The 22,545-nt window shown below is 36.1% G+C and overlaps 1 protein-coding gene across 1 annotated transcript in view; it reads left to right on the forward strand.

The window, feature by feature from the left end:
- The window catches only part of Igl (IQ calmodulin-binding domain containing protein igloo), a 195,022-nt gene that overhangs the window by 97,762 nt on the left and 74,715 nt on the right, over positions 1-22,545 (forward strand). The window contains exon 3 of the mRNA XM_078197059.1: positions 3,700-3,830. Coding sequence (XP_078053185.1) covers positions 3,700-3,830 — 131 coding nt within the window. The remainder of the gene's footprint in view (positions 1-3,699; positions 3,831-22,545) is intronic.

Consider the following 22,545-nt stretch of genomic DNA (forward strand, 5'->3'; position numbering starts at 1 on the left):
CCGCGTGCCCATTCCTTACAATCGGATTTAACGGACGGCCAAACGTAGCGTTGCGTTACGAGTTTGACCGTCGCCTTAGTCCCGGGGTGGGCTAGGTTATGCAAGGCGTTAAACGCGGTTTTTCTAAAAGTTTCCGGCAAAAAGGGGCGCGGTAATGAGGTTGACACGTCGCAGTATACCGATGTGGCTGTACCGGGGATCTGGATTTTCTTGAGCGCGAGACTCCGGTTGTTGGCAATATAATTTTGCAGTTCTACGTCAGCTGCCTGGGCCGCCGCAAGCTCCTCGTAATTGATAAACTCAACTGTCTCTATACTTGACAAGGTATCCGCGACAACATTGTCGCGTCCTGCTATGTGGAGAATTGAGGTCGAAAATTGACTTACAAAATTTAATTGTTTGATTTGTCTGGGAGTGCTTTTCTCTTGTTTCGCATTGCAAGCAAAAATGAACGGTTTGTGGTCGGTGAAAATGGAAAAGTTTCTGCCTTCTACCATGTGCTTGAAATGTTTGATTGTTTTGTAGATAGCAAGCAACTCGCGGTCAAATGCTGAATAATTCCGTTGTGTCGGCGATAACTTTGTCGAGTAAAATGCTAGCGGCTCCCCGTATCACCGTCGCGCTGATGTAGCGCGGCGCCTAAGTAAGGGAGGCGTCGCAGGTAAGGGACAGTTTGGCGTTTAGTCGCGGGTGAACAAGCAGGGTGGCCTGCACTAAACTGTCTTTGCTACGCCGAAAAGCGTCGCGAGCCTCGTCTGACCAGTTAATTTTTTTGTTTCCCTTAATATTCTCTTTTAATAATTCATTGAGTAGAGCCTGAGTTTCGGCCGCCTTGGGTATGAAACGTCGGTAAAAGTTTAGCATACCCAAGAAATGGCGCAACTGCTTAGCGGTTTCAGGTAGAGGAAAATTAGATATTACTTTGACCTTTTCAGGTAAGGGGCGCGAGCCGGCATCGGTTATGGAAAACCTGAGAAATTTGACTTCCTTTTGGGCAAAAATACATTTGATTGGGTTGATGATAATGCCGTATTCTCGGAATCTTTCGAATATAGCTTGCAAATGTATCAAATGCTCCGCCTCGGATTCCGATGGTATCAATATGTCGTATATGTACGCGAAACAAAAATCCAACCCCCGGAGAACCCCATCGATAAACCTTTGGAACGTTCGTGCCGCGGCGTTACGGGGGCCAAAGGACATGAGAGGGAACTCGAAAAGTCCAAACGGGGCGGTAATTGCCGTCTTAGAGATATCCTCTGCGGCCACCGGTATCTGGTGATACACCCCGGCGAGATCAAGGGTGCTGAATACCTTTTTTCCGTACAACGCCTGGGTGAAATCGTAGATATGCCGAACCGGGTACCGGTCTGGGATGGTCCTGGTGTTGAGGGCCTTGTAGTCGCCGCATGGTCTCCAGTCGTTGCTGTCCTTTTTGGCACCATATGGAGTGGGAACCTTCGGAGGAGTCTGTGGAATTTTGACTCCCCTTGTAAGATTTTTACGTGGTCCGGTACTCCTTTCACGGATGTTCCCTTAATTGACGAAGTTGCAGTCTCGTCGACGAGACGATGTTTTCGCACGTCGACCAGCAATCCGAAGTGCGCGAAGAAATCAGCTCCTATGATTGGCTTCGTGACGTCGGCTATCACGAATCGCCAGGTGAAATGCCAACGAAGGCCGAAATTTAACACGATGGTCTTCGTCCCGTATGTTCCGATCGTCGTGCCGTTGGCAGCGGACAGCTCGTAATTTGCCTTCGAGCATGGTCCGCTAACTGCTGCTCGGGGAAAAACGCAGAGGTCGGCGCCAGTGTCGACCAAAAATTGCGTATTGGTAATACGATTCACCACAAACAGACCGCATAACTTCGAGCTTGCATCGCTGGTCGTCTCTAGCGACTGCCCTCGGCGTTTTCCTGGAACGTGCAGGGTTAGATACATGGATACGCTCTCGCCTTGAATATGTCGTGATATCAACAGACACCGCTTGGAGCGTGTATTCTGTTCGGTGAACGTCTCCGCGAGGTACTTCGCGAATGATGGCGACCGCGGTATCGTCGGAAAGGCCTCGACTGCTCTCGCGAGGCTCGTAATTCATTGATTTGCCCCTGCATCTTCTAGGTTTGTTCTTGCAGCGATATCATGGGCATCATCCGACGCCAAGTCGGTCGCTGATGGTCAGTCACGGGGATGATGTTCGGGTGGGCGTTGGCCGCTTCTCATATCCCTGGCAGCTTTGTATTGTGTCCATTATGGCGTCCGCCAGATCTGCTACTTGCGCTAACGGGGTTTTCTTCTGCGTCGCTAGGGTGGCCTGCGCGTTTTTTGGTAAACGTCCTAGCCATAGCGTTCGCACAAGCGAATCAGTGATACAGCCGCCGGCGAGGTTTTGCAGATGACTTAAAAACTGCGACGGCTTGCGATCGCCGATTTCGTCCCGTTCCAGCAGAAAAACTCAATCGCCGTATGAGCTCATTCTTTAACGTGTTGTAGCTATCGGTTCCCGGTGGAGCTAGCAACACATCCCGCACTTCTGCTTTCACTTGGGCACTGAGCGCACTCGCGATAAAGGTTACTTTGGCGGCATCGGACGTAATACCGGCCGTGACAAAACCCCTTTCTCCAATACAAAACCAGAGTTCTGGGTCTTCTAGATCGAACTCAGGGACGCGAATTCCCATACGTTCCGGGGCGTTTACGGTCGCCATCATTTGCGCAACGAAAAGAAAAGAAAAATGGAGGGGCTTGGACAAAGAGTTCGCACTTACGCACTGAAACACTCCGCGTCGAATTACTATTTGGAAGCACGTCGGGGTCACCAATTGAGGTGGATAGAGGGAATAAATAATTATCCTTTTTACCACACTCGATTCATTAACACGGAGTATTCTTTATTGCGGAACGTACACACGAGACTTCTATACGCAGAGACCGACGCCAAGACAAGAGAGTGAAACGCCTCGGCGACGAACAGGAAAAGATCGCTCGCCGATCGTCATTTCTCGATCGTGTCTAACACAATCGCACCGTTGGTAATCGTGAACGAACGGTCGCTACAAAAATAAGAGTCTTTTAACGTAAAATAGATGTATATTCAGAATTATGATGAAATTCTGAAAGGACAGTTTTGAAAGACGCATCTTATTCATAACAATTTCTTTTACCCTTTTAATTTTTAAAAGAAAATTGGATACTTGATCAATAATTTTATTATTCTCATGAAATACTGGTTCGGGTGTAGTTAGAAAGAAATTGGTCACAAATAACAATAATTTTGGAAAAGTTTTGAGAATTTACTAAAAATTCAAGTTTTACTGTGCAAAAAATTCAATCGCGTACTAATGTTACGCATTACACGCTAATAATTTATAATTAAATGGAAATAGATACGCGCAAATATTGCTAGAAAGTTGAAAAGCGATCGCACCGATTAGCTCTGTTGTATTCAGGATCTTTTTAATACGTTTTCCTTCCATAACTCCTGTTCCCTAAGACAACCGAAAATTAGATCCCCGCAACACGGGTACCATCTGAAATCCTTGTCAGTTCTACATGGAATTCCGTTCTGAAACCGTCACTCCGGGAAGCTTCGAATTCCCAATCCTGTTTCGCTGACTTGACGGGGAGACAGAGTATCGACTCCCGTCGCGTCTATCAGCATTAACTTAAGAGCACTTTCTTCTTTGCTTGTTGACAGAGCTCTGTAAAGCAGCATCGAAAATCCAGGCGTCCTTCCGCAGCCACATGTCGGCAAAGGAGCAGACTGCATCCCTCATGAAATCGGCAGAGAACGCTGTTGTAAATGTTGTCTCCGAACTTGAGGACAAGGTAAGTTTTTCCATTCTTACTTAGTGCTCGGAAAACATAGTCGAACGACACACTACTGGACTCGTCAAACGAACGAGTTCACATGATTCGATCAGCTAAAATCTAACATTCCTTCCACCGATTTGTTCCAAAAGCTTTAACCTCTTCAGGGATGAATTTGTATAGTAGAGAACAATCTATTTAATTGTTTCTTTTTTATTTATTATCCATTTCATTTAATTCGATAAAGTTTTTTCGGTATTGCTGACGGATTCTGTAGTAAATAGTTTTTCAACTGATTCACATTGCCTTTACACTTAGAATAATTATAATTTTAAGAAAACGTACACATACGTGGCAGTGTCCCTGAAGAGGCTATAAAACAAAGAACTACAGAAATATAAAACGTTACCACAGAGACTATAAGTATGAATGTTTTGTGTATCAATTTTCACGTAGAATTTGCATTATTGGTCATTGCAAACGTAAATGTCAACAGTGCAGCGAACCCTAAATCACGTTATCAGTCTATGTAAACTGTGTAATTCAAAGAGACTAAGTAATAAGGGACTAATTAATTCTTTACTTAATTTAGAACATTTTTGACTGTGATTCAAATGTGATCAAATATGACTATTTGATGACATGATCAAACATAACTATTCGATCCTAGTAAATGCACTTGGATGTGTATTTTTTGTGTCTATTAAATTATGTCTATTAAATCTATTATTAATAAATGTCTATTATTTCTGATAAAAAGTCACGATAAAATATAAAACAAAAGAGTTATTCGAGCCTGTATTTTATTTTCAATTTTCTAGAACACCTACTTGAAAAAATTGTCTATCTAATTGTAATTTTATCGTTCACCGATCACTATTAATACATTCTGAAGATGACGAAATACTCTCAGAAAACTGTTTGTACGGATCTTTTCGAGCCCGAGAAACAGACCGCTCCAAAAGTTGGTATTAAACCACCGGGAACTTTTAGTCTTACCTTATTTTCGATTTGTGTCATTCGAGAGCTCCGATGTTAAAGAAATTTGAACTTTCCTAACTAGGTTGCAATCCACATACTGTATATGTACATATTATACTTGTACATTATATTTATATGACGCTCGTATTATAATCGATGTTGAAGAGAGCTCTGTTTAAAATTCAATGGCTCATCCTCTTGAGATTAATTGGAAATCAATATTCTATTATCGAAAGTCGTCTCGTAGCACGACCAGATTCTTAAGACTTGTTATGACGGACTAAACGACGTCGCCAACGCCATTTTGTAACGCAACCGTATCAGTTTGGACGGTGTAGCGAACTTCCTCCTACAATGTTGCGAACATGGATGGGTTCTATCAGCTGTCTGGTTTTCACCGTCGCATTGCGTCCCATCAAAGAGATGTCGTATGACAACGTTACAGAAGCGGAAATACATTTCAATGCTACCACGTGTATAAGGACACGTGGAACGCTGCAACTTTGCAAGTTGATGAGAGTCGACACGGTTAATTATTTTCATCCTGCAACACTACTGCGAATCATGTGTTCGAACTCGCTAATTAATCTTGGATCAAACGAAAGAATTTAATTAATTTTGTTTCAGTTAATCCGTATACATATTGTATATGGATTTGATATTAAATTGAAATGCTAAGATAAAGTGTTACTTAACTCCTCAGGTGCAAAGTTAATACAATGAATAAACGTTAACACGACTGTGGATAGTGCGAATTTTAATGAGCTGTAAAAATAAACAGACGATTTATTCTTAAATCGTTATGTTAGCACATTGCAGATGTGACCAGTCACGAGAATTCTCAAATTTTTATTGTTTTGATTTAGATTTAGAATGTCAAACATAATTAACCACTAGATAAAGCTAATAATAAAATTACTGATCCACAATATGTTAAAGTGTATAATATATTTTGCATCGCATGAAAATGAATGCTATAGCATCCATTGCCATACGTCGTAAGTACATAGTTGTTGTCTTTCCCCATCTAACGCTATCCATACACGATAGATTATGCTTAATTGGTTCTTCAAAAAATCGATTTCACTAAAAAATTGACTTATCATTAGAATTTAAATTAACTGTGTGATTGAACATACTTTAAACCTTAAAAGTAAAATCAGGATTTTTTGTGAAGGTAGCGTTTGGGAATGATAATTGAAATATATACAAAGTATATGCAAAAGTAGATTTAAAATGTGTCGTGAAAGAGGTTGAGAAATAGAGAATTGTCATTAACACGTCCGTTACCAACATTTATTTCAGCATAAAGGAAGTTGGTGATTCTTTGGATACAACGCCATGCGTTATAATTTTAAATAGCAACATACATGAAATTTGTTTGTTTTTCTGTAAGTAAAACATCAAATTATAGTCATCAGATGTGTGCGACGCTAGTGATAAGTATATGAAGCTAGTAATTAGTTATAATTGACAATGAAACTGAATTCTTTGACTGGTTTCCAGTGTAAAACCACGAAGAAATGGCACACTGGTGTTAAAACAGTACAGGATAATAAGTTGTTGGTCGTGATATGAATGCATAAAACGTGTCGTGTTATATTCGGAGAATCGGAAATACGGTATGTCTGGCTCTATGTATTTCTCATGCCCTGATATTTGGAGTTTTACGCGCTCCACCGCGTACGGCGTATAGGGTTGACCGAAAAAGGAAAGCATCTTAGATCATCAATTCAGCTGTCTGCCACGAGGACTCCCGTCGCCATACATATGTATTTAGAGATGGAGAGAATACATTCTAAAGTATAGAGCAACTGCACATAATATGAGGGTCACTTGACTTTATAAGCCCGCCAAAAATAGGGTGACCATCTCTTTATAACGAAATTAACGTTAGTGACCTTGTGTAACTATCTGGAGACAGGTGGCGAACTCGCCGTTATTATCGACTCGTTAGTGACGTGCACTAAGTAATTTAGAAAATTTAGTGTATTTCGTTCCAATATTTAGAACACGGTGAAATGAATAAATACTCGCATATTAATTGTTTATTTGTATAGAGTTCGGGACAAACATACACTGATGTGAATAATTTAAAAAATCATTTAAAAAATTCAAGACATTTGGATCAGCCTTAAAAAAGTTACACCGTTTTAAAGACTGTCTTTATATAAATTCGACACTAATGTCTAATTTTGTATAATCGAAACTAAAAACATCGTAAAAATTGAAATTAAAATACATTTAGATTTAGAATGCTTTAAAACAATATAAAACGAAGGTAATTATGATAAATCATACAAAAGATTTAAACTATTCAAATTTAAACTACACCGCAAAATTACCGTATTACGCAACTGTAGTTTAAAAGTCAATATATCTGCTTCTTGTTTATGAAAGAATACTCAATAATTTGCGGTATTCCATACTACACAGAGTACCGAAGTTTGAATATTTTAATCATTGTAAATACATAGATGTCTGCTGATTAAGTTTTTAATAGAATTTGTTTGGTTTTGTTGAAAATATTGTACCTATTGTTAGCGGTTTATAATTACGAACATGTATATTATATAGGCAATTATTCCTATATATATAGTACAGGAATAATTATATAATATATATAAATATTATTTATATTTATATATATTATATAGGCAATTATTCGCTATAAGATTTGTACGCGTTCTCGTTGTCAAGGAAAATTTTCATATTTCGAAATAACAATTGAAATGGAAAAATATGACGACCGTAGATGATAACAAAAGCAAGATTTGTATTGACTGGTCTACGATTGCAGCTCCGTCACTGTGAGTGTCAGCAGAGCTTGGATTAAAACACCGAGTTCCGCCTTCCGTCGTCGAGAAGATTGATGGTGGTGTGAAAGAAATTTGCTGAATCTTTTTGTGTTATTTATTCGAGATTTACTGCCATCGATGTGCCATCTAAAGTTAAATGTGTCCACTTAGGAACGATAAAAAGACGATTTTATTTAATAATACTTTTCACACATGAAATTTCGTAACAATTACGCGCCTTTCTGTATCGTTAGCTGTAATTTTTCAAAACATTAGAAATTTAAATTTTTACATAATTATATGTGTGAAAATATTGTTAAATACAATCCTCTTTTTAGAAATTAATAGATCCCGAATAGATTACATAATAAACGTTAACTCGGTATGCGAAGAAATACTATACGAAATTTTAATGGAATCCACTTATAAAACATGCATCTATGCAAGAACATATAGTCTTCAACAGTTAGGGAAATAGTATGAGAGGGAGGTTCTTATGAAGAACAGGAATTAATACGTGAATTAAACACATAGTTGATGAATGGAGGTAAAGTATATTACTAACCACCTGAAGAAAGTCGAAATAGCATGTCGGTAATAAATTGTTATCTTTAGAAATCTTCTGACACAATTTTTAAAAGTGCTGTACCATGGATACCAGATTTACATAAATACATTCGCGAGAAATAGACTTTCTTTCCTTTAACAGACGAAGAAGATGGTATAATTTTCAAATATTTTTCCATGCTTGAAATACAGTAAACCTGATAAAATGAGCACATAGTAACATTTTTTGTTCACCTTAGCCGATAGATATGGTAAACGCTAAAGAAAATAAAACTTTTCTCCTATTTCATCACACCTCTGTTGAACGTTTTTGAAAATTGAACAGATAAAAATCATTATTAAGTAACCTCTCCATAATTTTAAATTGCAGCTACACGTAGCCACTATAATATTTGAATCTTAAGTTCCTTCTAATAAATATGAGATCTAAAGATTATAAATTCCTTTAATAAAAAAAATAATTGGGCTAGAAGTAAATTACAATTTCATTATTAACATAGATTAAATATCCCAAGGAAACAAATACGGTTGCTAGCATTTTACTGTTGCGGTAGTTTTCACAACCACAATATTATATTTAAAATATCACATTATTTTTTATAGAAAATTGAAAATGTAATTAAAATGTCCCATTAATTGTCCAACGGAAGAAACGCATATGAAATTCAGTGCTGTTCCTCGACGCGAAATTGGAATCGTTAGAAATATGCGACCGTGGTAGGAAACGTGACAACGACTTGCGATTTCTGCGCTCGTATTTGAAAAACGGTGTCAAGTATAAAATCCTTGCCGTTCGAATAATTATGAGCGCTATTGTAAATGCGTAAAATCCACAACCTGGCATTTACCGCGCGGCGCGCAAAAGTTTCCGGCCAGAAAGACTTTTCCGGTCTTATATTCTGAAAGCAACGTCCAACAGATTTTTCGGCGAGAACACAGAAAATAACGAGCAGTATTTACTTTCACGTATTTCTCCCTCAATTACTATATTTCTGTGTTTACTATTAGCTAAAATCTTTTAGATATTAGGGAAAAGTCGGCAAATAAGTAGAAATCGATGGAATCGTGGTAAGCATGTTTCTTTTTATAGGCGTTAGAACAATTTCAAGGTACCTGAAGATATATTTTTTGCATATTGTCTATTCATTAATTTGCTTTTTAACTTTTTATTGTTAATATAGCTCTGCTTGTGGTATGCTTGTGGTATTTGTAAAGATATTATGGGTTTTCGAACAGAATACTATATTAAATTCCAAATGTAAAATTGCTGATGCGAAGTGTGACAGGATGATTGTAAATAATTAGGTTTTAATTGAATTTCATTTAAAATTTTATTAAACGCTACACTATGACCAAGATGTCGTAACAGATAAAGCAGAAAATAATTTTTTGTTTGTCTCATATTTGGGAATCAATTTCATATATAGTATTCTTTGTAAGCCCGCGGGAACATTTATTGATAAATAAATTCGTAATACCTTAATATTTTTAAAAAATTACTTTAATATTGATAATTGTTCATGATTACTAAAATTTAAAACTGCTCTATACTGAAGCGTAAATACTGGAGACTGTGAAAACTGTTGTTTCGATTAATTTATAAGAATAGCATGCAGAAAAGCAAAATGGTACACTATGTTTGGCGATTTTCCTCTACTTTCGAATCGTAAACTAATTAATTCATTCGACTAGAAACATTAAGATGCCACTGTATAGTATGTAGGGCCTTTCCAATAAGCTCTCTCGGTATCATAAAATTATCAAAATCCATCGTGCCCGTATAGTACACTTCTTTTCACTACGCCTGCATCCGGAGTTTCATTAAGGATCGATATTCACCACCGAAATACCGCGCCACGAATCTCGTCCTTCCGCGAACGGAAGACCTGGAATAACCGGGACACGATTTCCGAATATATCTCATACTTACACATAATTCGATTATGCGAGTCGCGTGCATTCGCGTACGAGTAATTCACTGGAACTCTCGATACAAGATCGTTCATATTTTTGATGAAAATATGCAGTCCACGTGATCTCCATAGAAATTCTTTTTTCGCCGGGAGATCGTGATGCGGTGCGCGATCGTAAAACCTGATCTAGCCAGCATCGCTTTATCATACACCGGTTTTCCTTTGTCTACGAGCCCCCAGAATAGAGGTCGTCACGATAAGCCCCAGAATCTCATTCGGTGCTCTGTAACGCTATAAATCTTCCTTTTGTACGTGGCTGAAAACTACAAATTATAGGTGGCAAATTATGACACTCCATTCACCTGGGACTTGGGCAATTGTATAGGATTTTATGGTGCACGTGTCACATGTTTTTGAGTACCTGTTTTGTTTTATACCGCACAGAACAATGAGATAACGCATAATCAAGAATCTTTTCGAATAATGAATTCATAATTTCGAAGGTTTATACGATTAATCGTATTATAATTATATTTGACATTTTTACTGCAGAAATGTATGGACGATAGTGTATGCAAACCTGAGCTAATTCAAATCTTTGAGTTAATTCAATTACTAATTACTTTAATCACGAGTGTAATTATAATACAATGTAATTGAAATATGAACTTCTCCATGTTTCTTATATTGTGACAAGTACAATTCTCGTGAAAATTATATGACAATTCAGTGAAACCAAAATGCTATTCTATGTTCAGTTACCTTCAGTATTTTGTTATTTCTAACAAGGAACAATTTACAAAATCTGTGATCTTAGAAAATACCTTTTTTCTATTTAACATTTTTTCATCCGGTGCTCCGTTTTCATAATAATCCACTTCAAAGTTTCTTCAACTTGTAAACCATTTAATACAATTTGATAGTGTTTACAAACAGTGATAATTGTGCGGTTGAAACAATAGAAGGTGTGTCTACTGATTACTCGTTTTTTATTCTTTTTTACTACTTACTATTACAATGCTACAATAATTGTTGAAAATATCCTCCTCGCTGCTGCATACATAGGTTTGCTCGATGAATTAATGACATCTGGACAGATTGTAAGTTGTTATCGCTTTTTAATTTTTCGAATGCCTCAGTAATCGTATGTTTCAAATGTGTAACATTTGCTGTATGCAAATTATATCATTCATGTTATAAACTTGCTATACACGAGCACAACACTTGACTTGATTAATAATACACGACGAGCAAATTGTATTAAATCGTTTACAAGTTGAACGAACTTTGAATTCAAATATCACGTAAACGAAGCACCGGATGAAAAAATGTTATACCGAAATATTTTCTTCTTTTTTGATGCAGAATCACACCCTGGGACTCCCCGTATAGCGAGAATTAAAGTAACAATAAAATACATATTTAACAGTAGCTGGATTCGTTAAAAAGGATTGAAATCGACGTCAAAATCAATTATGATTTCCCAATACAGGTTCTACCTGGCGAGTCTCCTGATTGCAAATTGAATTATTCCATTTAAAAGACTGACCAATTTGGCAACGATTACCAATGCAGATTAAGCGGAAGAACGCGGTATAATCTGCGCACGATACTGGCAAAAGAATTCAGCGACCTTTTCGCAACCGAAATTCGCCATGCATATAGGATGACCCAAAATTTAAATTCCCTTCCTCTTCGACGATAGGTGGTAGCGAGAGCGAGCGATGCGAAGATACACACATAGACGATACTCTGACGTTCAGTCACTGAAGAATTCATGGAATTTCACATACACCCCGCGGGCATTAATTCCAAAGGACAATGACGCATTCCTGGCCGCTTCGCTCCTACTCAAACAGAAAATTAATAATTTGTCCGTGCGTTCTCGAGGGAAAAAAATCAGTTTCGGCTTCTTTGTGGCCGGATAAAAATTTTCAAGGCGCGGTTCAGCAGGCGCTGGTAATTCGATTTCCGGCCAGAACTTCAAAGAGAAACTGCCGGGAAAGAGAGCGAGAGAGTAGTAATTCACTATGTCCTCGTACACAGTAATTGCGGTGTACAGGTGTGCTTCGTTATCATCCTGGTGCTTGCGGAATTCAAACTTTGTCCCGATTTCACGGAACACCGTTCCCGGAACCTGTGACACCGTACTACCGTGGAATTGTTTACTCGGATCGTTATGTTACTGTCACTGCCAACCTGTTAAATTAACCCTGGCATGATTGCGGTCGGTTGATCGTCCATTCATAAGGACTTGCGCTTTTCTACAGATCCGAACAAAACGGCAGCACGTGTGTACTCTCTTCAATTTCTTAGAAATTTATGGAAAATTTACATGTCTATATGTTAATATTAATAGTGTGTACATCCACCTGTGTTCTCAATCACCTCAGTAATTTGGTGATAAAAAATGTCACCTAAAATATATTTAATTTTTTTGCTAAAATATATTATTTTTAGAATGAATATAATATGAATTTTTACATAGAAATTAAATATAACATGTATTGCACGTGTTGAGAGTGACAAAGAGAGGGAAAAGCGATACAATAAAAACATGTATAATATAATAACACAACATTCTGCATTCAGTACAAGCATTGAATTTTACGTCATTATGTTTTCCGATTTGTTAAAAAATGTTAGGTATTCTCTTTCCCGTAACGCAATAGGTCTGTTAATTATGGTGGATTATAAGTTTTTATCCATTTTTAAAAACTATATTTAATTATATTTGAATATTATTTATTATTTACTTGCACTTCTGAAGATTGACAATTACACTGTGAAAATAGCAGAATAATATAATAATCGTTATGTAAAAGGATAGACGGATATAATAATTTGTTTAATGGAAATGGAAAATTTTATCATTGTAAATTAATATCTTTATTATCTTCTTTTCATTTATTGATAAAATATTGATATATCAACATATATATTTAAATGAGGTACTTTGATGCATACACTAATTTCCTACCGAATCATTGATGGCCACCACGGAATTAATACTGCGCACATGTGAACTGGTCAATAGGGGCGATTACCTAACACTTAAATGTACGAGGACGATCGTGAATAGAAACGATTAGGCACTTCATCGGAATTACGGCGCGATTATACTATTACATTCGTGCTTTGCCTTTCAGATGGGCATAGTTGCTCGTCATTACAATACGCGATTATTTGGTACATGAAATTGATCGCACACACGAGAGAATTATTCCGACAAGGTAACTTTCATGATATGCGGAAACCTGCGTCGATCACAGTAAAACCGAGAGAAACAGCTCGTTAAGATAAACGTGTAGAATTATTTTTAATAAAAGCCTAGAAATATAATTTTCTGCCCTTACCAGTACAGTTTGGATTAAGCATCGTAACGGAACTATTGCATCTGTTATTCAGTTAACATTCGTAATTAATCATTACATTACCTTGCGAAGTTTTATCTGATTGACAAATACTTGAGTTAAGAACAAATTATATATTTTTTTTAATGAGACTGACATATCTCATCGTAAGTACAGAAAATTAAATTCAACGTTTTATTTTTACAATAGAAGTTTACTACATCATAAAACAAATCGAAACATTCTCGCGTCTACGCTAATCAATTAAAAGTATAATGATAATATAACAGAGGTATGTCACAATATAGAGAGGTCCGAAATAGGATGAAAGTAATTTATTTGTGGCAAGAGATTTTTCGAAGATTTCAGAGGCATTCAAACTATTTAAGGGAACACATAATTTCTTTTTCAACTCACATTTCTTGCAATTAATGGAGCGAATTTTTATCTTGCATAAAGATCAGTAGCCTATTAATTACAAACGATGATCTCTTTCGGAAGAATTTCTAAACGCATTTTTTATACCTATCAGATCAAAAGATTTGATCCATCTTGTACAAATCAGAACAGAGAAAACACTTTATTCAATTTGCTTCGGTTCGTTTCGTACGTTTACCATGACTGAAGAAGCCGAATCAAGATTAAACACACGAGAACTACGTTCACATAATCCTGTCCAAGAACAACGAAATCATTCAACTAGGTCGATCGTATAATGGCAGTTCACCTGATTCTCCCCACTACTTCTGATGTGTCGTCCAAATAATTGGAGTTCGCGTTTAGGTAAGTGAATTGATTCTTTCGAGTACCATTACGTCAATCCTTTAAGTCATTGAGAATTAACTAAAATTCTGTATTAATAAATGGAGTTTTAAAACCCTGAATGTTGTCATTCGCGTGCTTTTATTTCTATGTCTTTTTTGGAAATTCTCGAGGTCATCGACAATATTTTAGTAACAGTGATATATCTTTATCGATCTATTATCGAAGCTGATAAAGAATTCATTTGAGTTAATTTAATGCTAGCATATAACTATGTTAATGTAATTGGCCATCAAATGATATCATATAGAAAATTAATGTCTTTTTATAGAGGATTAGAAAACCGTGTATTTCCTTATTTTATCTAAAAATTTTGTATCCCACAAGAGATATGATCTTTATCATTTTTAAAACGTTTTCTTAAATAGTATATGAATTGACTTCAATTGTAACCTATGCATATTGCATTTTCTGAATTATTAATGTAAAATGATCACGTGGAAATTATATCATGCAATGAACTTTCTTCGGCCTAGAAACTAAAATATAACGTTTTTGGAAACAGTATAGCCTGTAGTCAGATTTCTATTAGACTTTGGTTTTAGAAACAGTATTATTAAAACCTTGGCATAATAATTACAATGAACGCATCTGTAATTGTTAATACCGTACAACACTTTTTTACGTTTACTTTAGATTTGTATCATTTCCATATTGGACCGGACTACCCTTAGTTTTTCAGTACGAAACATGTCGCGTTACGAGCGTAAATCAGCGACTTTAAAACGACCCATAAACAGCTTTACGGCTTTCTGTTGGTTCCAAAGTGGCTTTTTCATTTTTATGCGTGCAATACAATCGTAATTTACGAGAGCTGCGCGTAGAGTGTCAAGTGCGGCTCGTTCGTAGTTAAGGCTAATTCGCGAAAATTGGACAGGTGTCAGTAAGTTATTAGAAGGTCCCGGTTAAGCCGGGAGCAAATTGAAACAGGTCTAATTAAAACGTCTAAATTCAAAATACGGTTCGCGGGAGCGCCGTGGCAAAATTGGAAATGTCTGCGAGGGCGACTGACGATGTTAACTGGATGGACGTTTCGTTGATGCGTGCCAACGTTTTCCGTCGCTGAATCAAATCGAGTCGAAGGAACACGATACAATTCGGAAACGCGTGTCTACTCTCTCCGTGCAGTAGGTGCTCGTTTCCGAGTTGTATTGACATCCGTAAACTATTCTTGATTAATTATCCTCTGCGCAAAAGGTATTGGACTTTGCGCAATCTGCGTTCATCCGGATAATTGTCACGACCGCAATTTATAATTGATTTCTAGCGTCATTAACGATACGGTAAAACGTTGTTCCTGTTCATAAATTACCAGATTATTGAGATGATTCTTGCAAACTCTACCGACAGTTTAATTCGTTTTATCTTTACAATTTGGCCGTCGTACTTTGTCAGAGACATACATTTTCGGTATCCCTTTTTCTACAAGCATTCGAAGAAACATTTTTTAAAATCATACATTAGATACCGTTCTTACTGAAATATATAAACAAACGATTCTTTATTAACTTTCTAATCAATTTTTCTATAAATTTCTCAGGAAATCATGAACTGATACTGTAAAAGCAGAATTTACTTTGTCCAACAGTTCACGCAACTATTCCAGACATCGATCTCATTTTGATGTATCCGATATTAATCCAAAAGTCGTTTCTCTGAATCATCTTTGAATTTTCAAAAATATGAACCTAGACGAAAAAAAATATTCAGCCCTAAGGCTTTCTTTTCTACTTTCACCGCAACAGATATATTTGTGTACACAACATTTACAAAATTACGACATAGTAACATCGATTTTTGTTGATAACTTTTGAATAATGATCTTCAAAAGTTACACAAGTCATTGAAGGAACGTATTACTGATCCTTGTTACTTTTGCATAAGTTTGAACAAAAAGAAACAACTGCTATACCGACTTTCATACCTGTAATTAAGGAATTACAGAACACAATTCGCGGTTGAATGTTTTGCAGCATGAATCAGCACAATTATGCATTAATTTGCATGGAATGGCGTTAAAGGAGTTCGTGGTTAAATACGTGAGACTTACCAAAATGGTTTGATAAAGGCTACAATTTTTTATTTAATTGTTAGACCAGCGAATTCGCGGCTACAGCGAGATTAATAGCTGACTATGAAGAATAAAAGGGGATTCTGTTGTACGGCCTGCATAAAATAACCCGCACCGAAACGCCTAATACAGTGCATAATGGTCGCACGAGCAGTAAAGAGATGAAGCATTTCGCAACACTTGCCAACTCTACATGAATAGCTAATGCTTACCGTGGAAGAGGAGTGTGTGGCCAGATAGTTCACTTCGTTAAACACATACTGGTTGTCGTTTTAATAAGCTATTATGTACCGATGCAAATTTACCGAGCGAAAAGTTTCTGTTGTGTGGATCATTGTCGACTTATCCTTACATTGAAATCTCATGCTTGACTGATATAGGAATTTGTTATGACGCGACATGAGTGTATAGTGCGGTGGTAGTACAATACAACTTTACAGGAAATACCTCAAGGTTTGCCTACATTACAGTCGGTCACCAAAATATTAGCACATTAGTATAATTTTGACATTACGTCATATGTTTAAATAAATATCGAAATATAATAAACATTATAAAATGTTACATAATTGACGATATATAGAAAAGCATCGAATTTTTACGCTACAAGAGTATTCGAATGCCTTATAAAATAAGTTTTTTTTTTAAATTTTGATTACTAGCTTTATACGTTCATTGTTTAACAATGTTTCAAGATGTTTAACATTTTTTAAATTATTATTTATTTATGATCGATGTTTTATATCACTATTTTACATGATTTTATGATTTGTTTATACTATGTATTTTTTTGCTGTTTTTTTTTTAACAATGAATCAAACTAATTGAAATTGTATAAACGTGATGGATTTGTGGTAGATTACGAAAATTGAAATTAATGGACGATATATTGACACTTCCTCGTTTAATGCCCGTAGCAGATAGCTACGATATATTAATTGGTAATGAAGGTGCATTTACTTTGCGCGTGCATACGTGTCACTATCGATCGCGATGAAAATTCATTAGTAACGAAGATTACCGTGAAATTCAGTCATCGGCGAATTTCGTGCTCGTCTATAAATCAAGCTTGTAATTCACAAGTCTGATGTATGACTTCACGTGGAAATCTCTGTATACATTTTACGTAAGAACAATAATGTTCTCAGAGTTACAACATTTTGGAAAATGCTATTATATATGATCTAAAACTGATTCATTTTTTTAACAAATAAGCAAATGAATTCACTGTAGCCACGTTTGTCCAGATAACGTTAACATTTTTTCCTTTTCTGAAAAGAATTTATTCAAAGATGAAGTCACTTTTGTTCTAATTTAGTGTCCTTTCAGTATTCCTTCTGTATTTTATGTTAATATGTATTTCTTTATAAATATAGTTCTATAAAAAGAAGTGCTATAACTCTTTTGGTAGTATTTTTTATAATAGTTTACTACAGTTATTTGTCAGAAAAAAAGGTATATTTTGATTCGACAACTGGATATTAATGCTACGTTTGCTTTCTGAAATATAAACGCTGAAGCATTACAAGTGAGATATAAACGCATAAAATTTCTGATAATCATGTCCGGTGAAATATAAATTATTGAGAAATTACTAAGGTACACTATCCCTGATTTGTTCAATATTGCTTTATACGTTATGGACTTGACTAACATCATGTTATACGTCAGTTTTATTCAGCTCCGTTTTAATGGAAAATATAATGTTATGCTTATCAATGAAAACTTATAAATATTCAATTAAAATTGTATAGCATGACAACGAGTTGAGGCGATACGCATGGTAAATTACACGCAATTAGAAAATAGGCTGAGCTAGTTTTAGAACTTTAACTGGATGTAGTTTGAAAGGAGTTCAGAATTTGTGCTACTTTCGAAATTTAGTTCATAAACGTACGACTATACGCTTGGAAACTTCACACATTGATAATTTCAGATTTAACTTGTTTTATGCGTAATGTGTGTGTGATTAAAGTTTGCTGTATTATATTCCAGCATAATTAGTTTAAAGACATTCGATTTGAAATTGATATAGTAATGCGAATGAAATGAAAAATTCAAAATAAAAAAAATGATTAAAATTGAACATGTAGAAAAAGAAAATAACTTCTTCAAGCGGAGATAATAATCATACTTTGAAATGTCAATTATATAGAATATTCTAAAAACAACTCTTTTTGAAAGAGAGCATAATGAGGCTTCCTGAGAGATGGAAGAAGGTAATAGAACTGAAGGGTTCATATATAGCACAATAAATTATCCTTAAACAACAAATATCGTCTACTGATTTCGCATTTAAAAAAGGAAGAAACTTATGGAATACCCTAACACGGATTTCTGTAAGTCTGCGGAAAATGAAGAGAATGTAAAAAAATAAATCGAAATTACGCGTTATCTACTAAGTTTAGTACTAATAATGGTCAATACTATTTTACGTAAAATTCGATATTTTCCATATTTTCATACATAAAATATAGCATTTCATTTAAGAAAATGAAATTGACGTTTAAATATCCCGATGCTGCACAAGTTTCGTGGACCACCCTGTATATACATAAGAGCAAACATATGCTACGGTACATATTATACAGAATTGGCAAATTATTATACTTGATAATATCTTTGAGCTGCTAACATGTGTGAGTAAAGCTAAAGTTTATTCTTGAAAAAATCGTTTATATAACATTTTACCATTAAACGATATGTCCTGAAGATGAATTTCGTCGTCGCAATTTGCCGATTATATTCTTCGAACAATCGTTGTCACATTATAATACAAATATGTAAAAGAGAAATCATCGAGAGGTCTGTTCTAAAAGAAACAAAAGCCTGAAGATTCTCAATCTGCACAAGTTTCGCTGTAGCTGGAAATAGAATGAAAGAAAAAAAAGTCAATAATTAAAACAAGTTTTGTATTCTGAATTTTAATTACCGATTTTTCCATTCATTAACTTTCAGGGGATTAAAATAAATATTCAGTGAAAAGATTTTGAAATAATTCATGTTTGGATTATAGGCCTACATACAGTAAAGATGAACATCAAACTGTTAGCTAATTGATCAAATAGATTTTGAAATAGGAACGCTTTTTCAAAAATACATAGATGTGAGTAAATCACATTTCAAGTTTACTGAATGGAGTATCGTTGATCGTTAGGGGTATTATATTCATTATATTAACTAATAAATTTTAAATTATTACAATTTAATACCATAATTAAAATTTTAGAATATCTCGTGCAAAAATTAGAAAAATTAATAAAGGAACCGTGACAAGCTAATTTAATGAAAAAAGAGTCCAAACTGAGCACATAAGAAATGCCGTATTATGGGGTTGGGTTCGCTTGTACCATTTTACCCGCTTTTCATATTTTATTGAAAACTTCGATATTCCTTAATCTACAATAAAATTTCTGCCACTGTATAATCTCAGGTACGTAGGTAAATAAGTGATTCATACAATAATTGTCATTGTAAATGCAACAATTTAGATGTAATAGTATTCTGAAACCAAAGTGTTAAAACCGTCATCAACCTCTCCTATATCTGCACTTTTAACTGTCGTGATTTCGTTAATTTTAGTAATTCAAGCATATATTTGCGCACGTATATTGTTGAAACCATATTATTTAAAAAATTACAAGAAACCGATTTTATCTTCTCACCATCAGTGACTGACCACGCTGTGTAAACAGCCGTGTCTTCGAATCTGTCAGTATGTACAGAGTTTCGCTGCATATGCATTTCAAGACAAGGGTTATTCGTCTGATTGGAAATTCTAATGACGGGATTGGCGATGAAATCCCGCGGTGCCGGGATCGTTTCGCGGAATACCTCGCAGATCCCGGAATCGGAGGAAATACGAGCTACCTCGTTCATAAACGTATCGCGTCGAAGGTGAAAAGAAAAGGGAGGGTAAGCCATGGGGCAAAGTTTCTGCGGCAGGCAACAAAAGATCCCCGTATTGAATCCTATCCGTAGTATTCTCGCAGGCATGCCGTTTTGTGCGAATTCACCGGGCATGTGTTTCCTTTATTACAAGCAACGGTTGTTCCCGCAGTTGCATCGTCGCGGAAAAGTTTCTTCTGACTATGCTACGCTCTAGCTAGCAGGCATTAATATGCGCACAGTAGAAAAAGCAGTTCTATGAGAACCGAAGAGAAAAAAAAAGGAGAATCGCGGGAAGATCAAAAGCAAACGCTGAAAGACGGGAAAAAGGAGAAGGTGGAAAGGGGGAGGGGGGGGGGGGGGGGGGGGGGGTGAGGAGGTACGATGAAGGAAACAAAAAGCACAGAAGTATGCCGACATAAAGAACGAAACAGGACAAAATGAAAGATTGACAAAACTGGGATGATAAAGTGGAAGATTGTGCAATGACGACGAAATTTAGAGAGCAGAGAAGACATTGTGCTGGAGCGTCAGAATTGGTTTCGTCACTTCCAAGTCGACAATTGGCGGCTCAGCTATCGTGCTATAGCGGAGAGCGCTTCTCAAGTAGTTGTATTTATCAAACGAGTACCTATTTCGACTGCTGAAAGATCGACGTTTAGCATTGCACGGCGGATCTTTGTGTACTTTGTACGTTTATAAAATGCAAGAAAACGCGCGTACCGATAGAAATTAATTTTACTATGATTTTATATTCGCGATAAGAAACTTTCTGGTCAATATGCGATATTATTGTGAATTTGCATCTGCAATTTAGTATTTATAGCGTTTCTTTGACTTATGAAGCACAATGTTTCCAATTAATCGTTAAAATCGTACGTGGGTTTACCGCGTTCAAAACATTTCTATATGTAATCATTTTATATGTAACAAAGAACACTTTTATATGCAATTGTTAGAATAATCGGAATGGTATAATAATATACTCTCTCTATTAATAATATTAATATATATGAATTTATTATAACTATAGCACAAGCACGATATTGGAACGTGACATTGTTCCCAACCTCTCTTTCAGACATTCCCATAAGCACTACTCTCACACGCTTCTACTGTGACACTGTGCTCGTTCCACACATTTAACAAGAAAAGTGTGATTTAATTGGCTAGTCCAACAGCAATAAAGAACAGTTTTATATGTAATAAATTTTATATTTTATATGTAATGAAGAAGAGATTTTATTGATTTTTTCTATAAGTATTACGTACGTTGCGGATGAGGTAGTCGCATTGTTTTAAATTGTAATAAATAAATCTGAGTGAGCAGAAAACTGTTACAATATTTTTGTTACATTATTATATTTATTACATTATTTATTATTATTTCGCTCGTTGTTTATTGCAATCTATTTCGAAAAACAATAAAAAGCCAATACTACGAAAAGTCTGAAGTAGTTGGTTATATCTTCGTTTGCAGAACTTCAATTTTCCCGCTTCGTGCAACGAGCCAGGTGCTGTTGTATGTCAATATTCATGTGTACACTAATAAAGAATGAACTTCCACTGTTTTTCAATTCATGGTTTCAATTGTCTCGAATTGGCGTCTAGGAGCTTCTTGTTTACGGAATGAAAGTTCAGATTTCCGAAACTCTTCTTCCACATCGTAAGAACGGAGTAGAAGGTAGCAGTTTCCAACAAATTAAGGCATCCAAAGGAACGCGAAGACGAAGGGAAACTTGAAAGAAAAGGTTGCAATCGCGCGGCGTAAACAGAAGAAAATGAAACGAAGAAACCGGACTGTAGAAAGTGCAAATAAATCAGGATAAAAAACGTGAAAGTGGGAAGACGTACGAAAGAAACAGACAACCGAATGTATAGTATCAGAAAGAAAGTCGACACAATGGCCTTTCTCCCGTCGAAGGAAGGTGGTCTCCTTTCCTGCCGGCAATTATTACGACAGAATGTTCGTCTTCCATTATCGAGTTACCATTTTTCGTTATCGACTCTAATCTAGCGAACCGGTTGAATTTTTGACCGACTTCCTATTTTATCGTGTTACCGACTAGCTCGACCCGCTACTGCCGATAAATTCTTACTCCTTCTTTGCACGGTTCCTCGATCGAGCTGAACCCAGACGATCGTTTCGGAAACTTATTGCACATTTTAGGAAACGGAACGACGCTTGCTAATCCCACAAGCTACCTCTGGGAGTTGGTTTTACAGATGCGTTCGCTGAAAACTGCACGTGCGCGTATAGACCAGTTGCACCCCAATGGGCATGTACTAGGAAACTCTCTGAAGTATACGATTATCCACAGTTACCCGACGCCTGATCAC

The sequence above is a fragment of the Augochlora pura genome, chromosome 3 (assembly GCF_028453695.1).
Source record: "Augochlora pura isolate Apur16 chromosome 3, APUR_v2.2.1, whole genome shotgun sequence".
Classification (NCBI taxonomy): Eukaryota; Metazoa; Arthropoda; class Insecta; order Hymenoptera; family Halictidae; genus Augochlora; species Augochlora pura.